The sequence below is a fragment of the Eleutherodactylus coqui genome, chromosome 13 (assembly GCF_035609145.1).
Source record: "Eleutherodactylus coqui strain aEleCoq1 chromosome 13, aEleCoq1.hap1, whole genome shotgun sequence".
In the NCBI taxonomy this organism is placed as follows: domain Eukaryota; kingdom Metazoa; phylum Chordata; class Amphibia; order Anura; family Eleutherodactylidae; genus Eleutherodactylus; species Eleutherodactylus coqui.
The window spans coordinates 104,256,606-104,283,362 of NC_089849.1; the positions used below are offsets into that span (position 1 = coordinate 104,256,606).

At 45.5% G+C, this 26,757-nt stretch overlaps 1 protein-coding gene across 1 annotated transcript in view; it reads right to left on the reverse strand.

Annotated features, from left to right (window-relative positions):
• Positions 1 to 18,498: 18,498 nt before the first annotated feature.
• Positions 18,499 to 26,757, reverse strand: part of FAM20A (FAM20A golgi associated secretory pathway pseudokinase) — a 72,282-nt gene continuing 64,023 nt past the window's right edge. The window contains exons 8-11 of the mRNA XM_066587757.1: positions 22,194 to 22,303; positions 21,784 to 21,865; positions 21,207 to 21,266; positions 18,499 to 18,875 (exon numbers count right to left, since the gene is read on the reverse strand). Of these exons, the coding sequence (XP_066443854.1) occupies positions 18,641 to 18,875; positions 21,207 to 21,266; positions 21,784 to 21,865; positions 22,194 to 22,303 (487 nt within the window). The 3' untranslated portion in view covers positions 18,499 to 18,640. The remainder of the gene's footprint in view (positions 18,876 to 21,206; positions 21,267 to 21,783; positions 21,866 to 22,193; positions 22,304 to 26,757) is intronic.

Sequence of the window (26,757 nt, forward strand, 5' to 3'; positions counted from 1 at the left end):
TGTGCGCTCTGGAGTAAGTTACAGGCTGCAGCCTCCTGCTAACTCACAAGTGACCACATGGTGGCAGCAGGGGAACATGGAGCCTGTGGGTTCCTGGCTGACCCCTGTTTGCTTCTTGATAGCGGAGCTATGTGATGTCGAAATACTTTTATGTCAAAAGCTTAAAGAGTGACGTCTTTATCGCCTAACTAAGTAGATGTGAGTTTTTGGAGGACGGCAACCCTTTCATCTGGCAAGTTTACAAATGAATGGTGGAGAGAAGAGCACAACACTGAGGCATTGTCGATTGGGTGATACATCATTAAGGTAAGCCAAGGAGTAAGACAGGTTTTCGTTACAACTAGAAGCAATAGAGGTGATGACTTAAGCTGGCGCTACCCGTCAGGGGCTAGTTAGTCAACCAAGTGAACAATGTTAGCCCTCCTGATGCCCACATGCACCATTAGCTGAGCTTGCATATGCGCTGAACGGGGAGAAGTTAATCACCTGCTGCCGCCGCTGACTGTGGCTTATCTCTGCCAAGGTGCTTTTGCACGGAATGAGTGTCGTTCAAAAAACTTGTTCATACGAGCAAAAGTGAACGATAATCGCTTTGGTCTAAATGTGAGCCAACGCCGAATCATTCACCATTCGTTCATTTTATGTAGGCGTATAAATCATCGTTGGCTCCTTTGGTTTAACCAGGGCTTGTTCAGTCGCGCTCAGTCACTGTATAGCGAATGTGAAAGACTGAACTATTCTTGTTTGATGTATCTACCTGTATATACAGGCTCCCTGAGAGCCAACGAGCTGGTGATGACATCACTCGCTCGTTCACACGAGAATCGGCTCGTCCAAAAGGACCCTGAAGAACAAAATGTTCAGGCGTGTTGAGATTAAACAGCCTGATGCTTCCTTCAATGCGCCCATGTGGGCATTACTTCATATGTGTGCCACCAGTCTTAGGACTTCACAGAGCCGACTCAGTCCGGCTGTAAAGTGAGACCTTGTATCATTGATTGAAAAGTTCTTATCAGTTTGATTTCCTTTTACTTGTCATTTTTCCAACTCTTGCCATCTTAGCCGCTGCCTAATAATGTTCGTGTATGGAGCAAGAGCAGGTCATGGAATTCATTCTCAGTTTGCCCAATTGGCTTTGTTCCCACCATGAGTTCTAGTTACTCACTTGTACCTTGGAACGTCTCTGTATATTTTGGCTTATCTGTATTGTTCTCACACATATACACTCATCGATCTAAAAACAACACCCAGGTTTAAATGCCGGATTGCTGCAAAATTCGGGGTGCAGTTCTGTAATGCCTCAGGCAGATATGGAAATGTTACAGCTGTGATCTGATTAGATCTGGAGTCTTGCCACCTGAGCCTGTACAAGTGCTGCCCTATAACAAGGCTCTTGGAGACTACAGGCCCGTTTAGACAAAACGCTTATTGCTCAAAAGCCGTCTTTTGAGCGATAATCGTTGTCTCTATGTGCAATGACATGGTGCAGTTCTCGTTAACCAGTTGCTGATCGTTGTCTTTCAGCAAAAGACAACAATGAGCTTTATCAGGAATTCACAGCAGGATATCGCGGATACTATTGTTTCAGCTGGTATCCTGCTCCATTTACACATACAAATTAACCCCGCAGCAGCCAAAACACGGTGTCAGCGCATTCTGGCTGCACGAACAGGTGGAGCGTTTGCGTGGGTAAATTGCGCTTCTATCTTTGTGAAGCCTGCCTAAGTGTATACAGGTAAACCAACCACGGGCCGGGCCGCTTGTTGCTGCAGCCTGTGTATTCTGTACTGACAGCGGCCTTTAGAGGGTTCTGTCTGTTCACTGATTGGATCACCTGTGACAAGGCTGCAGGGTGTCATCTGGTTGCCTGGGACCTTGGGAAGCATATGGCAGGGTTTAATAGTATACATAAAGGTGTAATTTATTAACATCCCCTTCTTTGCCACACAAAAATAAAATACTGCCAAAATAGTGTTTTTGTTACTTGGGCTCCAAGAAAAATTTGAATTAAAAAAATGTACCGCCAAAATAATGCTAATACAACTACAGTCTGGATGAGGAAAAGCAAGCCCTCCCACGGCCCCAACACAAAGGAAGTTGTGAGGAGCAGCAGAGGGGGACCAAAAGCAGGTTTACATTTATTTATTAGTAATAGTAAGACAAAACAAACCAAAAACAAAATCGCCTTTTGGTTAGAGATGAGCGAGCACCAAAATGCTCGGGTGCTCGTTACTCGGGACGAACTTTTCGCGATGCTCGAGGGTTCGTTTCGAGTAACGAACCCCATTGAAGTCAATGGGCGACCCGAGCATTTTTGTATTTTGCCGATGCTCGCTAAGGTTTTCATGTGTGAAAATCTGGGCAATTCAAGAAAGTGATGGGAACGACACAGCAACGGATAGGGCAGGCGAGGGGCTACATGTTGGGCTGCATCTCAAGTTCACAGGTCCCACTATTAAGCCACAATAGCGGCAAGAGTGGGGCCCCCCCCAAAAAAACTTTTACTTCTGAAAAGGCCTCATTAGCATGGCATACCTTTGCTAAGCACCACACTACCTCCAACAAAGCACAGTCACTGCCTGCATGACACTCCACTGCCACTTCTCCTGGGTTACATGCTGCCCAACCGCCACCCCTCCCCCCCACAGTGCACACCAAAGTGTCCCTGCGCAGCCTTCAGCTGCCCTCATGCCACACCACCCTCATGTCTATTTAGAAGTGCGTCTGCCATGACGAGGAACCGCAGGCACACACTGCAGAGGGTTGGCACGGCTAGGCAGCGACCCTCTTTAAAAGGGGCGGGGCGATAGCCCACAATGCTGTACAGAAGCAATGAGAAATAGAATCCTGTGCCACCGCCATCAGGAGCTGCACACGTGGGCATAGCAATGGGGAACCTATGTGCCACACACTATTCATTCTGTCAAGGTGTCTCTGCATGCCCCAGTCAGACCGGGCTTTTTAATTCATAGACACAGGCAGGTACAACTCCCTATTGTGAAGTCCCTGTCGACCGACAGCATGGGTGGCTCCCTGGAACCCACTGGCGGTACATAAAAATATCCCATTACATTGCCCAACACAGCTGAGGTAGTAATGTCGTGCTTAATGCAGGTGGGCTTCGGCCCACACTGCATGCCCCAGTCAGACTGGGGTTCTTTACAAGTGGAAACAGATGCATTTATAATTCCCTGTGGACCCACAGCATGGGTGGGTGCCAGGAAGCCACCGGCGGTCCATAGAAATATCTCATTGCATTGCCCAACACAGCTGAGGTAGTAATGTCGTGCTTAATGCAGGTGGGCTTCGGCCCACACTGCATGCCCCAGTCAGACTGGGGTTCTTTACAAGTGGAAACAGATGCATTTATAATTCCCTGTGGACCCACAGCATGGGTGGGTGCCAGGAAGCCACCGGCGATACACAAAAATATCCCATTGCATTGCCCAACACAGCTGAGGTAGTAATGTCGTGCTTAATGCAGGTGGGCTTCGGCCCACACTGCATGCCCCAGTCAGACTGGGGTTCTTTACAAGTGGAAACAGATGCATTTATAATTCCCTGTGGACCCACAGCATGGGTGGCTCCCTGGAACCCACCGGCGATACACAAAAATATCCCATTGCATTGCCCAACACAGCTGAGGTAGTAATGTCGTGCTTAATGCAGGTGGGCTTCGGCCCACACTGCATGCCCCAGTCTGACTGGGGTTCTTTAGATGTGGAAACAGATGCATTTATAATTCTCTGTGGACCCACAGCATGGGTGGGTGCCAGGAAGTCACCGGCGGTACATAAATATATCCCATTGCATTGCCCAACACAGCGGATGTAACGTCAGCTGTAATGCAGGTGGGCTAAAAATTCATTTGATTACACTGTAGGCGAGGGCCCACAAAAATTGCTGTATCAACAGTACTAATGTACATCAGAAAAATTGGCCATGGCCAACCAAGAGGGCAGGTGAAACCCATTAATCGCTTTGGTTAATGTGGCTTAAGTGGTAACTAGGCCTGGAGGCAGCCCAGTTTAACGAAAAATTGGTTGAAGTTAAAGTTTCAACGCTTTTAAGAGCATTGAAACGTATAAAAATTTTTGAGAAAAATTATGAGTGAGCCTTGTGGCCCTAAGAAAAATTGCCCGTTCGGCGTGATTACGTGAGGTTTCAGGAGGAGGAGCAGGAGGAGGAGGAGGAGGAATATTATACACAGATTGATGAAGCAGAAATGTCCCCGTTTTGGATGGTGAGAGAGAACGATGCTTCCATCCGCGAGTGCAGCCTACGTATTGCTTAGGTATCGCTGCTGTCCGCTGTTGGAGAAGAGAAGTCTGGGGAAATCCAGGCTTTGTTCATCTTGATGAGTGTAAGCCTGTCGGCACTGTCGGTTGACAGGTGGGTACGCTTATCCGTGATGATTCCCCCAGCCACACTAAACACACTCTCTGACAAGACGCTAGCTGCAGGACAAGCAAGCACCTCCAGGGCATACAGCGCGAGTTCAGGCCACGTGTCCAGCTTCGACACCCAGTAGTTGTAGGTGGCAGAGGCGTCAGGGAGGACGGTCGTGCGATCGGCTACGTACTCCCTCACCATCCTTTTACAGTGCTCCCGCCGACTCAGCCTTGACTGGGGAGCGGTGACACAGTCTTGCTGGGGAGCCATAAAGCTGGCAAAGGCCTTGGAGAATGTTCCCCTGCCTGCGCTGTACATGCTGCCTGATCTCTGCGCCTCCCCTGCTACCTGGCCCTCGGAACTGCGCCTTCTGCCACTAGCGCTGTCGGATGGGAAGTTTACCATCAGTTTGTCCACCAGCGCCCTGTGGTATAGCATCATTCTCGAACCCCTTTCCTCTTCGGGAATGAGAGTGCAAAGGCTCTCCTTATACCGTGGGTCGAGCAGTGTGTACACCCAGTAATCCGTAGTGGCCAGAATGCGTGTAACGCGAGGGTCACGAGAAAGGCATCCTAACATGAAGTCAGCCATGTGTGCCAGGGTACCTGTACGCAACACATGGCTGTCTTCACTAGGAAGATCACTTTCAGGATCCTCCTCCTCCTCTTCCTCCTCCTCAGGCCATACACGCTGAAAGGATGACAGGCAAGCAGCATGGGTACCGTCAGCAGTGGGCCAAGATGTCTCTTCCCCCTCCTCCTCATCTTCTTCCTCCTCCTCCTCCTCCTCCTCCTCACCGCGCTGAGATATAGACAGGAGGGTGCTCTGACTATCCAGCGACATACTGTCTTCCCCCGGCTCTGTTTCCGAGCGCAAAGCGTCTGCCTTTATGCTTTGCAGGGAACTTCTCAAGATGCATAGCAGAGGAATGGTGACGCTAATGATTGCAGCATCGCCGCTCACCACCTGGGTAGACTCCTCAAATTTTCCAAGGACCTGGCAGATGGCTGCCAACCAGGGCCACTCTTCTGTAAATAATTGAGGAGGCTGACTCCCACTGCGCCGCGCAAGTTGGAGTTGGTATTCCACTATAGCTCTACGCTGCTCATAGAGTCTGACCAACATGTGGAGCGTAGAGTTCCACTGTGTGGGCACGTCGCACAGCAGTCGGTGCACTGGCAGATTAAACCTATGTTGCAGTGTCCGCAGGGTGGCAGCGTGCGTGTGGGATTTGCGGAAATGTGCGCAGAGCTGGCGCACCTTTCCGAGCAGGTATGACAAGTGGGGGTAGCTTTTCAGAAAGCGCTGAACCACCAAATTAAAGACATGGGCCAGGCATGGCACGTGCGTGAGGCTGCCGAGCTGCAGAGCCGCCACCAGCTTACGGCCGTTGTCACACACGACCATGCCCGGTTGGAGGCTCAGCGGCGCAAGCCAGTGGTCGGTCTGCTCTGTCAGACCCTGCAGCAGTTCGTGGGCCGTGTGCCTCTTCTCTCCTAAGCTGAGTAGTTTCAGCACGGCCTGCTGACGCTTGCCCACCGCTGTGCTGCCACGCCGCGTGACACCGACTGCTGGCGACGTGCTGCTGACACATCTTGATTGCGAGACAGAGGTTGCGTTGGAGGAGGAGGAGGAGGAAGGTGCTTTAGTGGAGGAAGCATACACCGCCGCAGATACCACCATCGAGCTGGGGCCCGCAATTCTGGGGGTGGGTAGGACGTGAGCGGTCCCAGGCTCTGACTCTGTCCCAGCCTCCACTAAATTCACCCAATGTGCCGTCAGGGAGATATAGTGGCCCTGCCCGCCTGTGCTTGTCCACGTGTCCGTTGTTAAGTGGACCTTGGCAGTAACCGCGTTGGTGAGGGCGCGTACAATGTTGCGGGAGACGTGGTCGTGCAGGCCTGGGACGGCACATCGGGAAAAGTAGTGGCGACTGGGAACCGAGTAGCGCGGGGCAGCCGCCGCCATCATGCTTTTGAAAGCCTCCGTTTCCACAAGCCTATACGGCAGCATCTCTAGGCTGATCAATTTTGCAATGTGCACGGTTAACGCTTGAGCGTGCGGGTGCGTGGCGTCGTACTTGCGCTTGCGCTCAAACTGTGGCACTAGCGACGTCTGGACGCTACGCTGAGAGACATTGCTGGATGGGGCCGAGGACAGCGGAGGTGATGGTGTGGGTGCAGGCCAGGAGACGGTAGTGCCTGTGTCCTCAGAGGGGGGTTGGATCTCAGTGGCAGGTTGGGGCACAGGGGGAGAGGCAGTGGTGCAAACCGGAGGCGGTGAACGGGCATCGTCCCACCTTGTGGGGTGCTTGGCCATCATATGCCTGCGCATGCTGTTGGTGGTGCCTCCCCAGCTGATCTTGGCGCGACAAAGGTTGCACACCACAGTTCGTCGGTCGTCAGGCGTCTCTCTGTGAAAAACTGCCACACCGTAGAGCACCTTGACCTGTGCAGGGTGGCATGGCGCGAGGGGGCGCTTTGGGAAACAGTTGGTGGATTATTCGGTCTGGCCCTGCCTCTACCCCTGGACACCGCACTGGCTCGGCCTGTGCCCACACCCTCACTTGGCCCTCCGCGTCCTCGGCCGCGTCCACGTCCTCTAGGCCTACCCCTACCCCTCAGCATGCTGTATTAGCAGTGATTTGATTTCCCAGGCAGGAAAGAAATTAGCGCAAGGCTGCACTGAACCGTAGCTGGTTGCGTCTGATTTTTTTACGTTCTCCACGCAGCACACACGTACCCAGAGCCCTTAGGACTGACAGAGGCAGGGCAAATATACTTTCTTCCCTTTTGTTTAAAAGGATAGGCCCATTGCGTCTATTCACTGAATAATAAGTTTAATAACTGACACTGTGTTGCGGCCCTGCAAAAGTGTCACAGAACTTTACTGTTGCAGAGTTATTAACTGTGGCAGAGCAGGTATTTCCCAGGCAGGAAAGAAATTGGCGCAAGGCTGCACTGAACCGTAGCTGGTTGCGTCTGATTTTTTTACGTTCTCCACGCAGCACACACGTACCCAGAGCCCTTAGGACTGACAGAGGCAGGGCAAATATACTTTCTTCCCTTTTGTTTAAAAGGATAGGCCCACTGCGTCTATTCACTGAATAATAAGTTTAATAACTGACACTGTGTTGCGGCCCTGCAAAAGTGTCACAGAACTTTACTGTTGCAGAGTTATTAACTGTGGCAGAGCAGGTATTTCCCAGGCAGGAAAGAAATTGGCGCAAGGCTGCACTGAACCGTAGCTGGTTGCGTCTGATTTTTTTACGTTCTCCACGCAGCACACACGTACCCAGAGCCCTTAGGACTGACAGAGGCAGGGCAAATATACTTTCTTCCCTTTTGTTTAAAAGGATAGGCCCACTGCGTCTATTCACTGAATAATAAGTTTAATAACTGACACTGTGTTGCGGCCCTGCAAAAGTGTCACAGAACTTTACTGTTGCAGAGTTATTAACTGTGGCAGAGCAGGTATTTCCCAGGCAGGAAAGAAATTGGCGCAAGGCTGCACTCAACCGTAGCTGAGTGCGTCTGATTTTTTCTGAACGTTCAGCGCACAGCACACACGTACACAGAGCCCTGAGTACTGTAAGAGGCAGGCCAAATAGAATTTTTTCCCTGCTTTTTACAAGGAACACCCACACTGCGTGTATTCAATGAATACTAAGTTTAATAACTGTGTTGTGGCCCTGCCAATTTGTCTCAGAACTGCAGTGATGCAAAGTAATTCGCTACCTACAGCAGATCAGGGATTTCCCATGCAGGAAAAAAATTGCCGCACGCCTGCGGTAAAACGTAGCTGACTGCGTCTGATTTTTTCTGAACGTTCAGCGCACAGCACACACGTACCCAGAGCCCTGAGTACTGTAAGAGGCAGGCCAAATAGAATTTTTTCCCTGCTTTTTACAAGGAACACCCACACTGCGTGTATTCAATGAATAATGTATGTCTTCTGGCCCTGCCTACACAATTCTATCCCTGTAGTATTAATGCCGGGTGCAATGCTCTGCACAGCCGGTTTTGAGAAAAAAAAAGAAATATGCAACACTGCTAACAGCAGCCTGGACAGTACTGCACACGGATAGATGTGGCCCTAGAAAGGACCGTTGGGGTTCTTGAAGCCTACACTAACTCCTAACACTCTCCCTGCCTAACCCCCACTTCTGTCCCTATTGCAGGGCGCAATGCTCTGCAGATCCAATTTTGGAAAAAAAAAAATACTGTGCTAACACAGTACTGCACACTAGTAGATGTGGCCCTAAGAAGGGCCGTTGGGGTTCTTGAAGCCTACACTAACTCCTAACGCTCTCCCTACAGCAGCTCCAGCACGATAGTACTTTCCCTCAGCTAAGTCACAAGGCATGTGTGGCGAGCCGCGGGAGGGGCCGATTTTTATACTCGGGTGACATCTGATCTTTCCAGCCACTCACAGCAGGGGGGTGGTATAGGGCTTGAACGTCACAGGGGGAAGTTGTAATGCCTTCCCTGTCTTTCAATTGGCCAGAAAAGCGCGCTAACGTCTCAGAGAGGAAACTGAAAGTAACCGGAACACTGCGTGGTACTCGTTACGAGTAACGAGCATCCCGAACACCCTAATATTCGCACGAATATCAAGCTCGGACGAGTACGTTCGCTCATCTCTACTTTTGGTATCTTAATCATATTGACCCACATCATAAAATGAACTTAATTTTTACTTTATCTTGAACACTTTAAAAAATAGTTTACTGTCCTTGTTACAGTCCTGGGTATAATAGATGATGGGAGAGATCTCTGTAGTGTCCCAATATATTATACATAATTATTAGAGCGCCCCCTTGTTACAGTCCTGGGTATAATAGATGATGGGCGAGATCTCTGTATTGTCCCAATATATTATACATAATTATTAGAGCGCCCCCTTGTTACAGTCCTGGGTATAATAGATGATCGGAGAGATCTCTGTTTTGTCCCCTGATATATTTATACATAGTTATTAGAGCGCCCCCTTGTTACAGTCCTGGGTATAATAGATGATGGGAGAGATCTCTGTATTGTCCCAATATATTATACATAATTATTAGAGCGCCCCCTTGTTACAGTCCTGGGTATAATAGATGATGGGAGAGATCTCTGTATTGTCCCAATATATTATACATAATTATTAGAGCGCCCCCTTGTTACAGTCCTGGGTATAATAGATGATGGGCGAGATCTCTGTATTGTCCCAATATATTTTACATAATTATTAGAGCGCCCCCTTGTTACAGTCCTGGGTATAATAGATGATGGGAGAGATCTCTGTATTGTCCCAATATATTATACATAATTATTAGAGCGCCCCCTTGTTACAGTCCTGGGTATAATAGATGATGGGAGACATCTGTATCGTCCCCTGATATATTTATACATAGTTATTAGAGCGCCCCCTTGTTACAGTCCTGGGTATAAGTAGATGATGGGAGAGATATCTTTATTGACCCCTGACATATTTATACATAGTTATTAGAGCGCCCCCTTGTTACAGTCCTGGGTATAAATAGATGATGGGAGAGATCTCTGTATTGGCCCTTGATATATTTATACATAGTTATTAGAGTGCCCCCTTGTTACAGTCCTGGGTATAAATAGATGATGGGAGAGATCTCTGTATTGGCCCCTGATATATTTATACATAGTTATTAGAGCTCCCTCTTGTTACAGTCCTGGGTATAATAGATGATGAGAGAGATCTCTGTATTGGCCCCTGACATATCTATACATAGTTATTAGAGCGCCCCCTTGTCACAGTCCTGGGTATAAGTAGATGATGGGAGAGATCTCTGTACTGACCCTTGATATATCTATACATAGTTATTAGAGCGCCCCCTTGTTACAGTCCTGGGTATAAATAGATGATGGGAGAGATCTCTGTACTGACCCTTGATATATCTATACATAGTTATTAGAGCTCCCCCTTGTTACAGTCCTGAGTATAATAGATGGTGGGAGAGATGTCTGTATTGTCACACCCTGATATATTTCTACATAGTTATTAGTGCGTTCCCTTGTTACAGTCCTGTGTATAATAGATGATGGGAGAGATCTCTGTATTGTCCCCTGATATATCTATGCATAGTTATTAGAGCGCCCCCTTGTCACAGTCCTGGGTATAATAGATGATAGGAGAGATCTCTGTACTGACCTCTGATATATCTATGCATAGTTATTAGAGCGCCCCCTTGTTACAGTCCTGTGTATAATAGATGATTGTCCCCTAATATATTATAGATGGTTATTTAGTATGTAATGATGACCTGTATTTCCTCTGCCCATGTGCACAACCTTACACTTATCAGTGTTACACCTCATTTACCATTTTTCTGCCCCAACTTATTCAGATCCTCTTCTCACCGCCTTGTGTTCTCTCTCGTGTTACTTTACATAGTTTTCATCACCTGCAAATATTGATTATTTACTGTATACTCTCTCTGCATGAATATTAAAAGTTTTCTGACAAAGCAGTATTGATGACGTATCCTCAGGATAGGTAATCTAGAGTTGATCGGCTGGGGTTTGCAGATTGGGGCCCGCTGTCAGCACTGCAATACACAGGAGCCGGGGCTCCTGCTGCTGCTCTTTCCGCGGTATGGTGGCCGGTGCATGTAATGGCAGGCTGGTGTCCCATTGATCTTCTAGTTACAAGCGCTGGCAACTACACCAGAGTCAAAGCAACCACTTCTGCTCCAACCTCTGTGTATTTTAACACTGACAGCAGGTGCCTGATCAGCCAATCAACTATTAACCATTTCCAATCCACTGACGTCTGAAGACATTATGATCTAAGGCTGTACAGCTCCGATGTTGGAAGACGTCCGTCGGGGTTCTCTTACTATATATTGCCAGCCTCTCTGCTGTCGGAGCCTATCCAGCGTGTCACGTCATGCCGTACTGGCTTAAGCCAGCAGATAGCGCTGTTGTATAACGGCAGAAAAAGAGTAAGCCCCCTAGGAAAACCAGGATACAAATTGGATCGGAAAGGGTTAATGACCTATTCTCAGGTTAAGTCATCAGTATTTTCAGGGAAAAAAACCTTTTAATAAATATATAGCATATGTGTAGTAGTTGGGGTGAAACTTGCATTTTATCAGCAGGAGCCATGCTACCCCTATATACAGAAATAGGAAGACAGCAGTCAATCAGTGGCTGCTACATGGGATGCAGATGGCTACCCCATGTGTGCTTGGGGCTATGCAGAGCTCCAGTATTCCTCTGTGCGTGGCTGCTACCAATAAAATGTAATTATCTCTAATTCTATTGCCCGTATACAGACAGCAGACTTATCACCCTAATCAGTGTATGTGTTCCTATCCTATGATGAGGGGTAAGACTGCTTTAACCCCTTAGTGACGGAGCTTTTTTGTTTTTTTCCATTTTCGTTTTTTCCTCCTCCCTTTTAGAAAATCATAACTCCTTCATTTATCCATCGACATCACTGTATAAAGGCTTGTTTTTTGCTGGACGAGTTGTAGTTTTCAATGGTACTATTTATTATACAATATAATGTACTGAAAAAGTCAAAAAAATGTAAGTGGAGAGAAATGAAAAAAAAAATACGACATTCCACCATCTTTTGTTGCGTCTTGTTTCTATGGCGCACAAACTGCAACAAAAATGACCTGATAACTTTATTCTGTGGGTCAGTGCGATTACTGCGATACCAAACTTGTATAGTCTTTTTTTTGCTATACTACTTGTATTTTTTACAAAAGATCTTTAATTTTTTTCTCCATTTTCTGCACACAATAACTTTAATTTTTCCGTCGTCATAGTTGATTGAGGGCTCATTTCATGCGATATGTCCTCCTGTCGTTTCCGTTGGTACCATTTTTGCAAACAATTGACTTTTTGATCGCTTTTTATTACATGTTTTTTCTCGGAGATAGGGTGACCAAAAAACTGTATTTCTGGCGTTCTTTATTTTTTTTTCTTCGGACCACGTTCATCGTGCGGGTAAAATAATGCATTAATTTTAGAGATGAGCGAACGTACTCGTTACGAGTACTTACGCACCCGAGTACCGCCATTTTCGAGTACTTCAGTACTCGCGCGCAAAGATTCGGGAGGCGGCGTGGCGGCACGGGGGGTAGCAGTAGGGAGTGGGGGGGAGAGGGAGAGAGAGAGGGCTCCCCCCTGTTCCCCGCTGCTACCCCCCGCACCGCCACGCCTCTCCCCGCCCCCCGGCGCCCCCCGAATCTTTGCGCGCGAGTACTGAAGTACTCGAAAATGGCGGTACTCGGGTGCGTAAGTACTCGTAACGAGTACGTTCGCTCATCTCTAATTAATTTGCTATATCGGACTTTTACAGACGCAGCGATACCAAATATATATTTTTCGTTTAATATTTTGATTGCAAATATGGCAAAAGGGTTTTTTTTTTTTTTTTACTTTTTATTACTTTTTTTTTTTTTTTTTTTAATAATTAGTAAAACTTTTTTGGTCTTATTTTTATACTTTCTTTTAGTCCTCCTAGAGAACTACAACCAGCGATGCTTTGATCACTCCTGCAGTATGACGTAATGCTATAGCATTACATCATACTGTTTTTTGACAGGCAGTCTATCAAGGTACCCCATGGGGATGGCTTGATAGGCAGTCTGCTAAGGCAGCCCTGGGGCCTTTCAGAAGGTCTCCGGCTGCCATGACACCTGCACGGCTTCCCCGACCTCTCAGAGGGGAGGGGGGGGGCGTAGGGGACCTCTGAACATCGTTCTGGGGATTAAAATGCCGCTGTCAGAATTGACAGCGGCACATTTGAAGGCTTAATAGCCGCGATCAGCCGTACTGCCGATCACGGCTATTGCCCACGGGCGTCAGCTGTAATAAACAGCTGACGCCCGCGCTGTATGGAGGGAGATAGCGGCGCTATCTCCCTCCATACACATCCTGCAACCGCAAGACGTAAAAACACTATTGGGCCGTCACTAAGGGGTTAATAGATATATCATTGGCTGATACCTAGAAGGGGAATCACTGTTCTGGAAAGAGTCTGGGTTTGTAATAGTTCCTACCTTTTAGAACTCTTATTTATTCTATCTCAGTGTAGGGTGATGATGAGTTTTTCTTGCCTTTGAACAAATTTGGAATGAATTTCTTTGTATGTACCCAAGTTCCCCAATAGCATTAGGTTATTCATACATGTAGGCTCTCGAAAAGCAAATGTACATTTACAGATGGCAACCTGCAGCAATGGTCAGGATGATAAATAACCACTTAGATGTGGTCAATCCTGGACATGATATCTAAGGGGTTAAACGGAGCTGCCTCCTTGTGATCATGTACTGCCAAGGGTTATCATGGTAGTCAGGGGCCTAGTGAAAGGGCTCTAGGTACTTCTAGGATGATGCTGACAGGCACTATGGCAGCATATTATACAAGCAATCCCATGTTCAAGTCTCCAGTAAGACATATTAAAAAAAAAAAAAAAAGTTGAAAAAATGTAAAGTACAAAAAACACCACTTTCCCATTTCTTACTTAAAAATAAATCTAACCAAAAGAAACTAAACAGACTTGGCATCATCAGGTCGTTAACCCCTTCCTGTCACAGGGCGTATGTGTACATCCTGGGTGGGAAGAGGTTAGTGCAATAAGACATAATTGCGTCATATGGATAAGTAGTTTCCTACTGCAAATGAAAATGCTGATCCCTGCTATTAACCTCTTCCATGCCTCGATCAATGCTGATTGCATATGGAGGTACAGCGACTCTCCGGTCCAGAAACAAAGATGGCCACATCAGCTTCTTCTTCTACCTGATGCACACGATGCATCATCCGTCTAAGACACTAGTAAAGTTTTAGGCGCTCACTATAGCATACTTCATCAGTTTCAGCCAAGGAATGTCAGGAGTGCATGGAACAGCCTTTGGTGATCAGCTATAACAAGTCAGGAATGTCCGACCCATCCAAAGTAAAAGAAAAGTTTGCATTTATTTCAACATATTGAAACTTGTACAAAGTCTTACAGAGCCAGACTGCTGTGATTGGTGTATCTTGTTTTTAAATTTGTGTGCCGTTTTTATTATCATTCATGTAGTGAATATAGACCGTGCCGCTCCGAAACACGTAGGCTTTTGTCACTGCATTATGGCTCCTTCTTTGTACAATTATCTATATATAGACTGTATGTGAAAATGTCTATGTACATTATCTATGCTCGTGCCAAATTTCATGTTTCTATATAAAGACGAAAGCACTCAGACTGACTGACTCGCCACTAATTCTCCAACTTCCCGATGTTGTAGAAACATGAAATTTGGCACGAGCATAGATAATGTCCAAAAGAGGAAAAGTAATTGGGTCCCAACTCCATTCAATTCTAGCGCATAAAAATTAGCGTCCAAATTTTACGTACAAAATCTAATTCTCTCAGTTTCCGATGTCATAGAAACCTGAAATTTGTCACGAGCATTGATTATGTCATAAATAGGAAAAGTTAATGGGTCCCAACTAGATTATTCAATTCTAGCGCAAAAGAATTAGCGTCCAAATTTTATGTACATAATCTAATTCTCTCACTTCCCGATGTCATAGAAACCTGAAATTTGTCACGAGCATTGATTATGTCATAAATAGGAAAAGTTAATGGGTCCCAACTCGATTATTCAATTCTAGCGCAAAAGAATTAGCGTCCAAATTTTATGCACGTAATCTAATTCTTTCACTTCCCGATGCAACAAATAATTACACAAATTTTTACCACACAAATGTGAAATTTGCCATGACCATTCTTTGCGTACTAAATATTGGGTTGCAACTTGATTATTCAATCCTATGCATAAAAGTAAGTGACCCCCTATGTAATGTAACTAATAACACACATCTGTACTGCACAAACTTGAAATTTGGCATGACCATTCCTATGTTATGTAACTAATAACATATCTGTACCCCGCAATATATGAGACAGTTATCTTCTCAGCAAAACAAAACGCATTTAGAAATATGAGTATATACTGACAGGAATAAAACTGACTGTCGTATGTCGACATGGACTGCTGGGATGGAGTATGCCTTTAAGTATAACAAGGGGCTGCAACCTTCAGTCTAGGTAGGAAATTTGAATAAAAGGGAGCGTTACCTTTCAGGGTAAAAATAAGAGTGTGAGAGGTGGACATTCTGTGGGGTGACATTTTCACATACAGTCTGAGGTAAATCTTTTATCTGCCTATACACTGAAAGGAATCTGTGTGTTATGAGCAGAGTGTGAGAGGTGGCACATTCTGTGTAGTTTTTTGTGTGAACACCAGATAAACACCAGTACCAAATTAACTCGGGCGAAGTCTGGTATATCAGCTAGTATATAAATAAGCGAAAGCCCTCCCTCAATGACTCACTGACTCGCCACTAATTCTCTAACTTCCCGATGTCGTACCAACTTGAAATTTGCCATGAACATTCTTTAAGGCGTAAATAGGAAAAGTAAAAGGGGTCGTAACTTGATTATTCAATGCTAAGTGCAAAAGTAAGTGCACCCCTATGTAATGTAACTTACAGCGCACATCTGTAACTGCACCATGTGAAATTTGGCATGACCATTCTTTAGGTCCTAAATAGGCTTTATAATCAAACACTTAAACACCTGCTTTGAGTGACCGGTGCTGCTCGTTCGAGCATTGCTGGCCAGTCACATCAGCAGCGGCTTAGGCCTCTTTCACACAGGCTACAAAATCTCGCTACAAAACGCATGTCTGTGAAGCTCATGGTTTCCAATGGGTTCTTTCAGACTCCAGAACATCTCTCATGTGAAAGAAGCCATGCGTTTTGTAGCGAGATTTTGTAGCCCGTGTGCATAAGGCCATAGACTTCTGCTCCATATTTGTGCACAGTGTGCATCCAGTAGTCAGAGAAGCGGTTTGGTCACCTTTGTTTCTCCTGGACCGTAGAGCGCTCCATCTGTGCTCATTGGCCCTCTGTTGTGAGATCACAGTACTGCAGTGTATTATCTGAGCAATTAGAAGGCCTCTAATGGGACGTAAAAAAAATTCATGTAGGAAAACTTCTTTGCGTACTTTTCCCGCATTTGTTTAAAAAAAAAAAAAGTCATGTTGTGGCACAGAGGGGCTATTTAAAATATATATATATATATAAAAAAAAAAAAATTCGCAAAAACTGAGATAAAATGCCCTTTCTGTTCATTTCGCCCCCCCACCCCCCAAAAAAATAAAAACCACAAAAAAGTGATAAAGTGATATTTACTCCAAAATGGTACCAATAAAAATGACAGCTTGTCACAGAAATAACAAGCCATCACAGCTCTGTCCATGGAAAAATAAAGTTATGGGTGTTTCAATGCAGAAATGCAAAACATATATACATATTTTTCTAAAACAAAGGGGTTTTTAACTATGAAGTGAGAAAAAAAATCCCTTCTCGTTTTGATATTGTCGTTATTGTACCGACCCCTAGAAAGTCTCTTGATCCATTCTCCATGGAGCCCCAATAGGTCATGGTTTGAGGGTAGTCGCAAAAATTCTAAATTAAAGAGTACAATCATGTACTTCATTATTTGTGAACCACTCTATCCATAGAACTAGCAACACAATGATGACACACAGCCAAATGTGAACACCCCTGAACAGACCGATGTTTCAGGGTACGATTAAATGTAGCAGGAATTCTGTGGCAAATTCCACATCCAAAATCCATTGGTGCAGATTTGGACTCGAAATCAATTGTGAATCTGCAACTGATTTCAGAAGTTACCGCATACCCCTCATGTCTGAAGTCTTCACACTCGTGGGAGGGCAGCGCTGCTGGTCAGGTGATTGCACTTTCACATCACTTGTCCAGCAGCGCCGCACTCACTATAGTTTGCCAGTTGATGAAGATTCTGGAGTTGAGGGGAGCATGGAATCTTCTGATGCAGATTTTGACTTTTTGTATTTTGCGGATATGCTGTGGATATTTCTACTGCAGTATTTCTGATGCCTGTAAACACACCCTCAGGGTTCTTGCCCCTCATCAGTGCACAGTAGGGTTCTGGTTGGCTACGCAAGAGCCAATCAGTGTGCGTCTTGGGATGGGGTTAATGTTTTTGCTTGTAGAGAGCGCCACAGAAGCGAGACGCGAGTCTTTTAAGCTTTGCAATGCTTCCTGGGAAAAAGCTATGCTCTACACAAGGAGAAACATTACTTCCCCGGACTCAAAAAAAAAAAATGGCAAAGCATTATAAGAGGGACACCTTTCTTGGTTGAACAGAAAATATGCAATGTTCAAGTTTCTGGACTATAGGATCCCTTCATCAGACAAGTTGGTAATTAATGATTGAGAAGAGAGCATCTTGGCCACACAACCGGCTCTTGTTGTCCATTTTCCATCCCTGACTACTAGAGATGAGCGAGCATACTCGCTAAGGACAATTACTTGATCGAGCATTGTCCTTAGCGAGTACCTACCCGCTCAGAAGAAAAGGTTCGGCTGCCGGTGCGGGTGAGAGGTGAGTTGCGGCGTTGAGCAGGGGGGAGAGATCTACCCTCCATTCCTCCCGCTCTCCCCCGCAGCTCCCCGCCCGCCGCCGGCAGCTGAATCTTTTCTTGCAAGCGGGCAGGTACTTGCTAAGGACAATGCTCGACTGAGTAATTGCCCTTAGCGAGTATGCTCATTCATCTCTACTGACTACCAAGAACCATATTGCTTACCTGAGAGGGTTTGTTTTTTGCAAGACTAGCGGTGTAGTTTAGTACAACCATGATGTACTAAAAAAGTTTTTTAAAAATTTGAAGCTGAATGGAATAGGAAAAAAGCAAATTCACCATTAACTTTTTGGTTCCCCATGTGGTAAGAACAATGTTATGTGTGTTCTGCGGGTCAGTGCCGTTACGGTGATGCCAAACGGACATCATTTGTTATGTTAACTAATTTTACAAAAAAGCTTAAAAAAAAGTTATCTTGCATAAAAGTCAGAAGCCCTTTTTTTTTTTTTCTTGCACGAGCTGTTTGTGGGCTTGTTTTGTGTGTGACGAGCTGTAGTTTTTTGTGGTGGCTTGATGAGTACTACAACTTTTTTTGATCATTTTTTGGTTACATATTTGGGAGACTCTGAGACCTAAGATCTGATCATGTACATTGAAAGAATTCACTCAACTCATGTTTTTTTTTTTAATTAAAGTGTCCACCATATTTACAGCCCCCTTCCTGCACGGAGGCACAGTCATGTGTCACTTTACAGTCAGTAGTCATCGTCCTGTCCAGCGGGCACAGGACTGGATAATAAGAGTGCCCAGGGGTCATCGGGGGAATTTCCGCATGTTTTTTAGAACCACCTTCTCTTCACCATAGGTCTGCGCACACTGCCGCACCACCTCAAGGATTCGCTGCAGTCGTCTGTCTAGGGCAAGCAGGTGCGGCTCTGTGAGAACATCGGGCAGAGGATCGGCACTTAAAGACTCCCTCATGACATCACTCAGTCGGTACTCTGGTAAAGCGAGGAGATTGAGACGTTGCCAAGTGTCATCCTTCACCCTGCAAGACAAGTGCATGAGTGATGTGAAAAGCTTACAGCCGACAATAGAAAAAAGGGTCCTCTCGACAGTCCGCCCTATTAATCCAACATTGGGGTCAGAGCAAAGACACCACGAAACAGTCTAATACCTCATTACTCACACACTGGGGTCGGGACATATTCAGGGCTCTATCTACTATATGTCCCTCAGCTCTATCATGCTACTAGAGTTGTTGCGTGGATCCAGAAAAACAAAACGACAACAGATCTGGAGCGCAGCTGTGTCCGCAAGCTACAACCCTACATTCGGATGCAAGGTGTCTCAAGAGCGCCCTCCAGTGGTGTATGGTTTAGTACCCCACCTTAATTATAAGATAAAAAAAGCCAGCTCAGCAAGAGAATAAATGCCCAAATATAATTAATAAATATAATTTTTGCACGAACTAACTTGGGACAAGGCAGGGAGGCGTCCAAAATACAAACTAGTCCAGCAGCAAAATATATGCGAAAAATGTAAAAACAGGCACTTTATTAATGCATTTAAATAGATTTACAACATATTTTCACATGATGGAGATGGGTCGTCCACGCGGGTCGGACTTTATTCTGAACATGAACCTGGGCAAAATACTAAGCCTATATGAGAGTCCAGTAACACCAAATGATTATCGTTATTAGAGCTCAGTCGTTTACATTCGCTGCATCAGTGACGGAAAAGGACCGCTGGTTAACCCGAACGATGAGTGAACGAGCCAATGATGCCTTTTGTGCTGCATTATCGATCACTTCTGCTCATTTGAACGATTTTTCTTTTTAAGGACATCGTACCGTCTAAAAGGGCCTTAAGCCGTATTTCCAATCACATGATCCAAAGTCGCTAACAATGTTGAATGACATTATTTTTGGTATAAGGGGGCACAGTTACATTATGGTCATCAGCTCACAAGGTCACAGCCAAAAAATTCATTTGAAGTGCGTTCTGAATCGCAATTTTCAATTCATATCATTTTCATGAACATAATCAAAAAACGTTAAAATTAAGGCCGGCTTCACATGGCTTGCAAGTGTAATACGCAGAGAATAGAACCCATTGAAATCAATAAGTCCCTTCTCATTTCCATTTTTGAGAGTATTTGCGCACCAAAGGACTCATAGAAGTCTATTGGAGTGTAATGCAAAACACAACAGGAGGCGCAAAATAGTGCAAAACCGCGGGGAAAAGAAGGCATCTGGACCTCATTAGGCTAAATAGCCTTTTAAATCAGGGAAGAGAGGGGGGGGGGGGGTGTCCCGCACCTACCGTGGTTCCCGGAAAATAAGACCCTGACTTATATTACTTTTTGCCACAAAAGAGACGATAGGTAACTAGCAGACTCGGTCCAGGTCCCTCCTGCTGCTCTCCGGAGCTCTAACACTTTTCTTGCAGTCTTTGGCCGGCCACAGAAGATCACTTCCATATTACAGGATTCAGGAATTCCGCCTCCAGGAAGCGATGGCTCAGATTGGTTCTGCTCAGCCAATCAAGGCAGTGCTCGATGAACCAATGCGATTGTTGTGATTGGTTCATCGAGCGCTGCATTTATTGACTGAGCAGCACTTGGGAACCAATCCGAGCCATCGCTTCCTGGAGGCGGGATTTATGAATTCCGTAATAAGAAAGTGATCTTCTGTGGGCAGCCAAGGACTGCAAGCAGCATGTCGGAGCTGTGGAGAGCAGCAGGAGGGACCTGCTAGGTAATGTATTCCTTTTTTAAAAGGTAATGCACCTAGGGCTTATTTTGGGGGTAGGGTTATAGTTCAGGTCTCTCTAAAATCCTGAAAAATCAGGGTAGGGCTTATTTTCGGGGGAACGAAATATGTGAGCAGGCCCTGCGTGCACAAAAAAAATACAGTAAAATGCAGCAATATGCACGCAAAAGCGCCTCGTTCACAGCACAAATGCATTGTGCTAAAACGCGCACAATTGCATATACGCTCGTGTGAAGCCGCCCTAACTTCTGAATCAAGAAACAATGCAGAACTTTTTATTAGAGACAGATTATTGCACAAGGTATGACTGTATCAAACAGGACGTTATTTACCATTACTCATTTATGTTTGAACATTAAGGATGTGTAGATTTTATTGTTATTAATGGTTTTTCCAGATTTTATTATTGGTTCCTTTGGGTCATGTGATTGGTAATACGTCTTAGCGTAAACCTAGACAAAAGACCAAGTCCATCTAAGAATAAAGACTCGAGTCCAAAACACCTGAACAGACGTATCATTTCACAATTTTTTATAGATTTTCACAATTTCTGCTGTTGGGCTTGTTTGTATTTTTGGATGGCTCCCTCATTCACCACTTACATGCAGCACTGGTAGAGGGGCGCCAGAATGGAAAGCTCGTCCTGTGAATGCCGTCCAAACCTGTAACATACAAAGAGACATGTTGAGGATCAGTGGCGTATTCTGTATGAGAGGCACAAAACCCTTCAGCAGGGAGGCATAAACCTATTTTTCCCATAGTTCCATTCACAGGAAGTTCCGCTATGTGGAGCCGTAAAAGGTGTGTTTATCGCTCAGAAAATTATTGGATCGTCCAAATTTGAAGGTTAATCGTTTCGTGTAAACTAGGCCAACGATCGAACGATGAACAAGAATTCATTCCCTTACTGTTCATCCATCATTGGTTCATTCACTAGTCATTCAGTTTAAATACTGATTGGTCAGTCGTGCTCATTGACTGGTACAGCGAATGTAAACGACTGAAGCATCTTTTTTCGGCCTGTATAAACAAGCAGACTGGGTCATTATTGGTTTGATTCATCTTTCCTTGTAAGAGCAGCCCAAGCAGAGTCCTCACACAAGGCACTGAACATATGAATGAAACTCCCCAAGCATTGAGCCCTGCAGATCCCGTCATGTCCTTGGGCGTCAGCCTCACCCTCGGGCATTGTCCAGGTGCAGTAATAACCCATCATCTCCGAACTTTGTGAAGATTTCATAATGATGGCGGTCCATGTTTCCTGCATTGGGGCAAATAAGAAAAAAAAAGTTAGAAACCCAAGAGAATAATCGAGAACTACAACATTTTTTCCCCTAGATCTCAGAAAGAAATATCTTCCATCCCTCTCTCAGATGGCCAGAATACGGCCACATGCTAGTGTCTATACTATGACCAACCCCTTCCCACGCATGCAGCTTATACAATCTTGGTCAGAGTCTTGCGACTGTGTTCTGGCCGCCTGAATGAGGCCTAACTGGAAGTATATATGCATCTCATGCCCCCCGATACCATATTTTCCATTCAGCTGGTAAAGAAGGACATGGACTCTACCCATAGACCATAGTTACCTATTAAGAAGTCGAATATGGCCATGTCGATTATGTTTAGAAGCCGCCGAGGGTTAGTGTATGGATGCAGATGCTTTACAGAGTCACAGTAAGAAGGGTTCATCTCCCACCTGAAGAAGAGACACAAGTACGGGTGAGACGTGAGCCAAGGACGATCAATCACTAGGATGAGAGAGAAGACGTCCGGGCCTGTAACACAGTATCCACACAGATGTAGTAGAGGACCGGATGCCTTTCTTGGGTGTAATATTACCAGTTATGGGTGCTAGATTGCTGGAGAAGGGGTGTTCATCCAGGGAGTTATTCTGATTACCATCCTTGGAAGGAGTTTTTTTCCCCACTGAAATGGGGGAAATTGTTTTTTGCCTTCCATTGGATGAAGAATGCAGACTAATAAACTGAACTGGATTTTTGTCCCTTCTTAGCCTTACAAATTATGATACTATATTATAGCTGGCTTGACATGGGCGAGAAAATCATGTGAGAGGTGTGTGTTGCGAGGGGCACAAATATGAACCCAATTCTTGTAAATTAAATTATACACAAGCGATTTTTTTCCCGCACCGCGATGCGATTCAGGAGACAAACTGCGGCATGTCCTATCTTTGGGCGTGCTTTCGCATTGCTCTTCTTATTGTTTTCAATAGGATCAGGGGCAGCATTATGCCACATGCTAGGTGCGAGGTCATGCCAATTTAAAACAATGTGAGATACTCTGCGATCCACCACTAACAGCTGCAGTGGTGGATCGCTTCTTCCCTGAAGTGATGCAAGGCGGTTTTGAAACACCCTGGTCCTTAAGCGGTTAGGAAATGTGATATGCCTTCCTATGTCTTTGGGGCATGCTAAAAACTGAGAACATTTGTGATGAACCCGACTGGGGTAGCGCATTCCAGAGAACTGGTGCAGCTCTGGAGCAATCACATGTCTTGTATATCACATCACATGACCTGGACAGTTGTAGTATATGACATCACATGACAGGATATCCACATATTTGTAGTATATGACCTCGCATGACAAAGAATCCACATAATGGCAGTATAGGACATCATGACAGTACCCACATAGACTTAATAGATGACATGATATTGCACTGCATATACATAGGCATAGTATATTACAACACACTGCATCTATTGTATGCCCACAGTATGAAAAGTCTTAAAGCTCTAGCTCTCATTCTGGTTTAATTTGTGAAGGAAAGTTTGAATTTCAAGGTTTTTGATAAATTTATTTTCCAGGCCTGGATTTTTATGGAACGGTGCACAGGTTGGTAGTGCGAGCTGCTATTTCCTCCTACTCCAGTAAGAGTTCTCTGGATAGTACTCAGAAAGCTCAAGTGAAACTGCTGAGCTCATCCTGGGGCATCCAAAGTTTGCATTTGGCTCAGACTACGTCAGAGAGGCAAGGACACAAGCCTGATGTGGGAAATCTGAGGACTTGAACGCTGGACTTTCTTGAGCTTAAGCATACATGAGGGAGCCTGTTTATGATCCGTTACAGTTCAGACGACAAGCTGTGTATTTGCATTTATTGTATGCTCAAAGTCCTGCACTATTTAATTTGGATTAAAATAAAGTAACATTTGGACTCTTAAACCCATAACTGGTTTAAAAGTCCAATGTTGGTAATGTCACTATGAAGTGTTGGTGCCAACCCCACACCAATTAATCCTGACAATCCCTGGAGCACGCAGGCATGTTGCTATGGTCAATGGCATGACAAAAATGTCATTGCATGGACCAAAAGTTGTGGACATCCTGCTTGACGTTTGCTGTTGTGCTACAAAACCAGCTAAGTTACATGGAGTAGCTAATGAAGCAACTGGTGCGGCCAAAGTGCATTAGCAACAGACAAGAGCAACATGTGAACATGCAATAGCATTGAATGAACAAGGCCAGGCTTAACAGGCTCACAGAGAAAGAAAATAGCTTATAATGGAACAAATTGCTATCCTGAGAGAGATTGTGATGGCTCACCCATAGAAAATGGAGGGAAGGCCTTCTGGGACTTTTAACATGCGGAGGGCCTTGATCCATGCTTTGCAAAAGATGACACCTGACAATGACGTTGAACGAAGGGTTTAAAAGAATGGCTGAACAAGAAAGACTCCCAAGCCATTGGATGGGCAGAAGTTCTCGTACTGTACATGATTGATAAACTTAAAAAGAGTCTATTGTGACCTCAGCGAGGAGGATGTAAAGGACCATGCAAAGTTAAAAGAGATTCTTGCCAATCTAGTGGTTCCAGCTGCTGTTCAATCCAGGAGGTCTATAACTAGACTTACATCTGGAACCTGTCAGTCTTGTCCATGCTGTATGACCTAATCCACGTGATGCAAATATGGCTGGAACTAGAGTCTTGTACATCTGCATGTATCATGGAAGATGTGATTGTGGACCATGATTGGCCCCTTCTGCTGATTTACAATGCAGGGTCAGGCATGGAGACTCTAAGGATGCAGACCAAATCATCACCTGGTTAGAAAGGTTGCGACTGAGGACCTCTGACGCCCCTACAAAACAAGGACCTACCAAGAGATCAGATCTTTCCCTTCTTCTGGTAAGAATGTTCCCACCTATAGGGGAAGAGTGAAGCTAGAGGGAAAAGGTCCCTAGAGGTTTCTTGTGGGTAGAAGACTGGAGATGCCATGAAGTCCTTCATGAACACCAAACTGGATTAGCCCTTCTCGCCTTCACAGGATGTGGGACATATTGACAACTGCCCTCTTACCTCTGAGCCCATGGACAATGTCACTGTCCAGCATCTGTTGCCATTTGCAGAATCTGATCGCATTATATCACCAAGCCTATAGACTGAACTTCCGGTCTACAAATCTATGTGCAAGGATTGTCCTGTCAAGGCCTTGTTGGAATGACCGCCCTGTAATGTAGCCTTGTGACATGGGTTCATGCCTGCCTGGTACCAGCCAAACAAATGAGTGTGATTTATATTCATGGAGATACAAAGGTTTATCCCATAGTACTAGTTAAACTAGAGACTGTAACGGTGTGGATTCTCAGATCTGGGATCCAGTAGAGAAGGTGACTACACAGTTCGCAATCGGAGTCAAACTTAATGTGAAAATACAGCAAGTCTCAACACTAACGCAGCAGAACGGAGTGGCAATTATAAAACAGCTCATTGGATCTGTAGCACAGAATAGCATAACATGGATTTACAGAGGATACAGAAAGAGGAGGTTGCAGCAAAACCACATCCAGGACGCATATTAGCCTTTTACTTCCCACTTCTACACGAGCCAACCTAAACAACCAATCACTGTGAACCAGCCAAACCAAATAACCAATCACCGTGAATGAGTAAATCCAAACAACCAATCAGGTTGTGAATGGTGCAGATTTGGGGAGTAATATAGATATATGCATCCAGGACACGATGTACAGGGTCCAGAACACAGAATACAAGATTCAAGATGCAGGCCCAACTCCAGGCCGTAAGATGCACAACCTGGAATCAGCAGGTTTTAATGGTACTGTAGTATCTTGTTGATACAGGAACTAGGGGGTGGAGACATAGATATGTACAGGAGAAGTTTTGGGTAGCGCCCACAGCTGCCAATTGGCTAGGTGTACACCGCCAGAAGACTGTGTCTGACACTGGTCCGAGAGTAGGTTTGCCACCTTTGTCACGAAAAAATACCAGCCATGGTTTTAAAAGGGGGCGTGTCAGGGGGTGTGGCTTATCACTGCATATTTTTCTTCCTTTATCTCCTGGATCCCGTCCAGCGGCTGTGTGCATGAGCGGGATCCAGGCCAGCATGTTCTCACGAGTAAATGACGTTTAGTGTGATTCATACATCATCTACTTGCGAGAACACCCTGCAGACGCTCGCATACAATCTACACATATATAATTATATACATGAGATACCCATGTTACCCCAGCATGGTCCATATCACTATATACAGGACATATACCTCCCCTGTATATAGTGATACTGATGTAAGGTAGATATGTGCTGTATGTAATTATATGTACAGCTGGTATAACATATACCACCTAAACATACAAGATTACATGCAGTACATGGTGCATACCTCGTACCGCATGTACTGCTCCTCCGCTCTCCTCCTCGGGTCCCAACACTGTCACTGCAGCGCCAGCTGGACATCCATCCTGACCCCCACACATCACACACACACACAACTTCACTACATCCATCCTGATTCCCAGACATCACACAGCTCCGCTCCATCCATCCTGATCCCCAGACATCACACACACACAGCTCCGCTCCATCCATTCTGATCCACAGACATCACACACACAGCTCTGCCACATCCATGCTGATCAACCCTACCCTAGAGTGACAACAGATCACCGTGCCGCTGCCATCATGAGAACGGAGGCCGGGGGCGACAGTGACAGTGGCCAATCACTGCTGTCATGAAAACAGAAGGGCTGGCTTCAGAGGAGAAGGAGGACATATTGCAGCGGAGGCCAGCGGCGACACGAAGCGCTGGGGGAAGTAGTGGAGACGGGTGAGCGACGGGGTGAGTAACGGGAGGAGGACAGATTGAAGCGCAGGCCGGTGGGG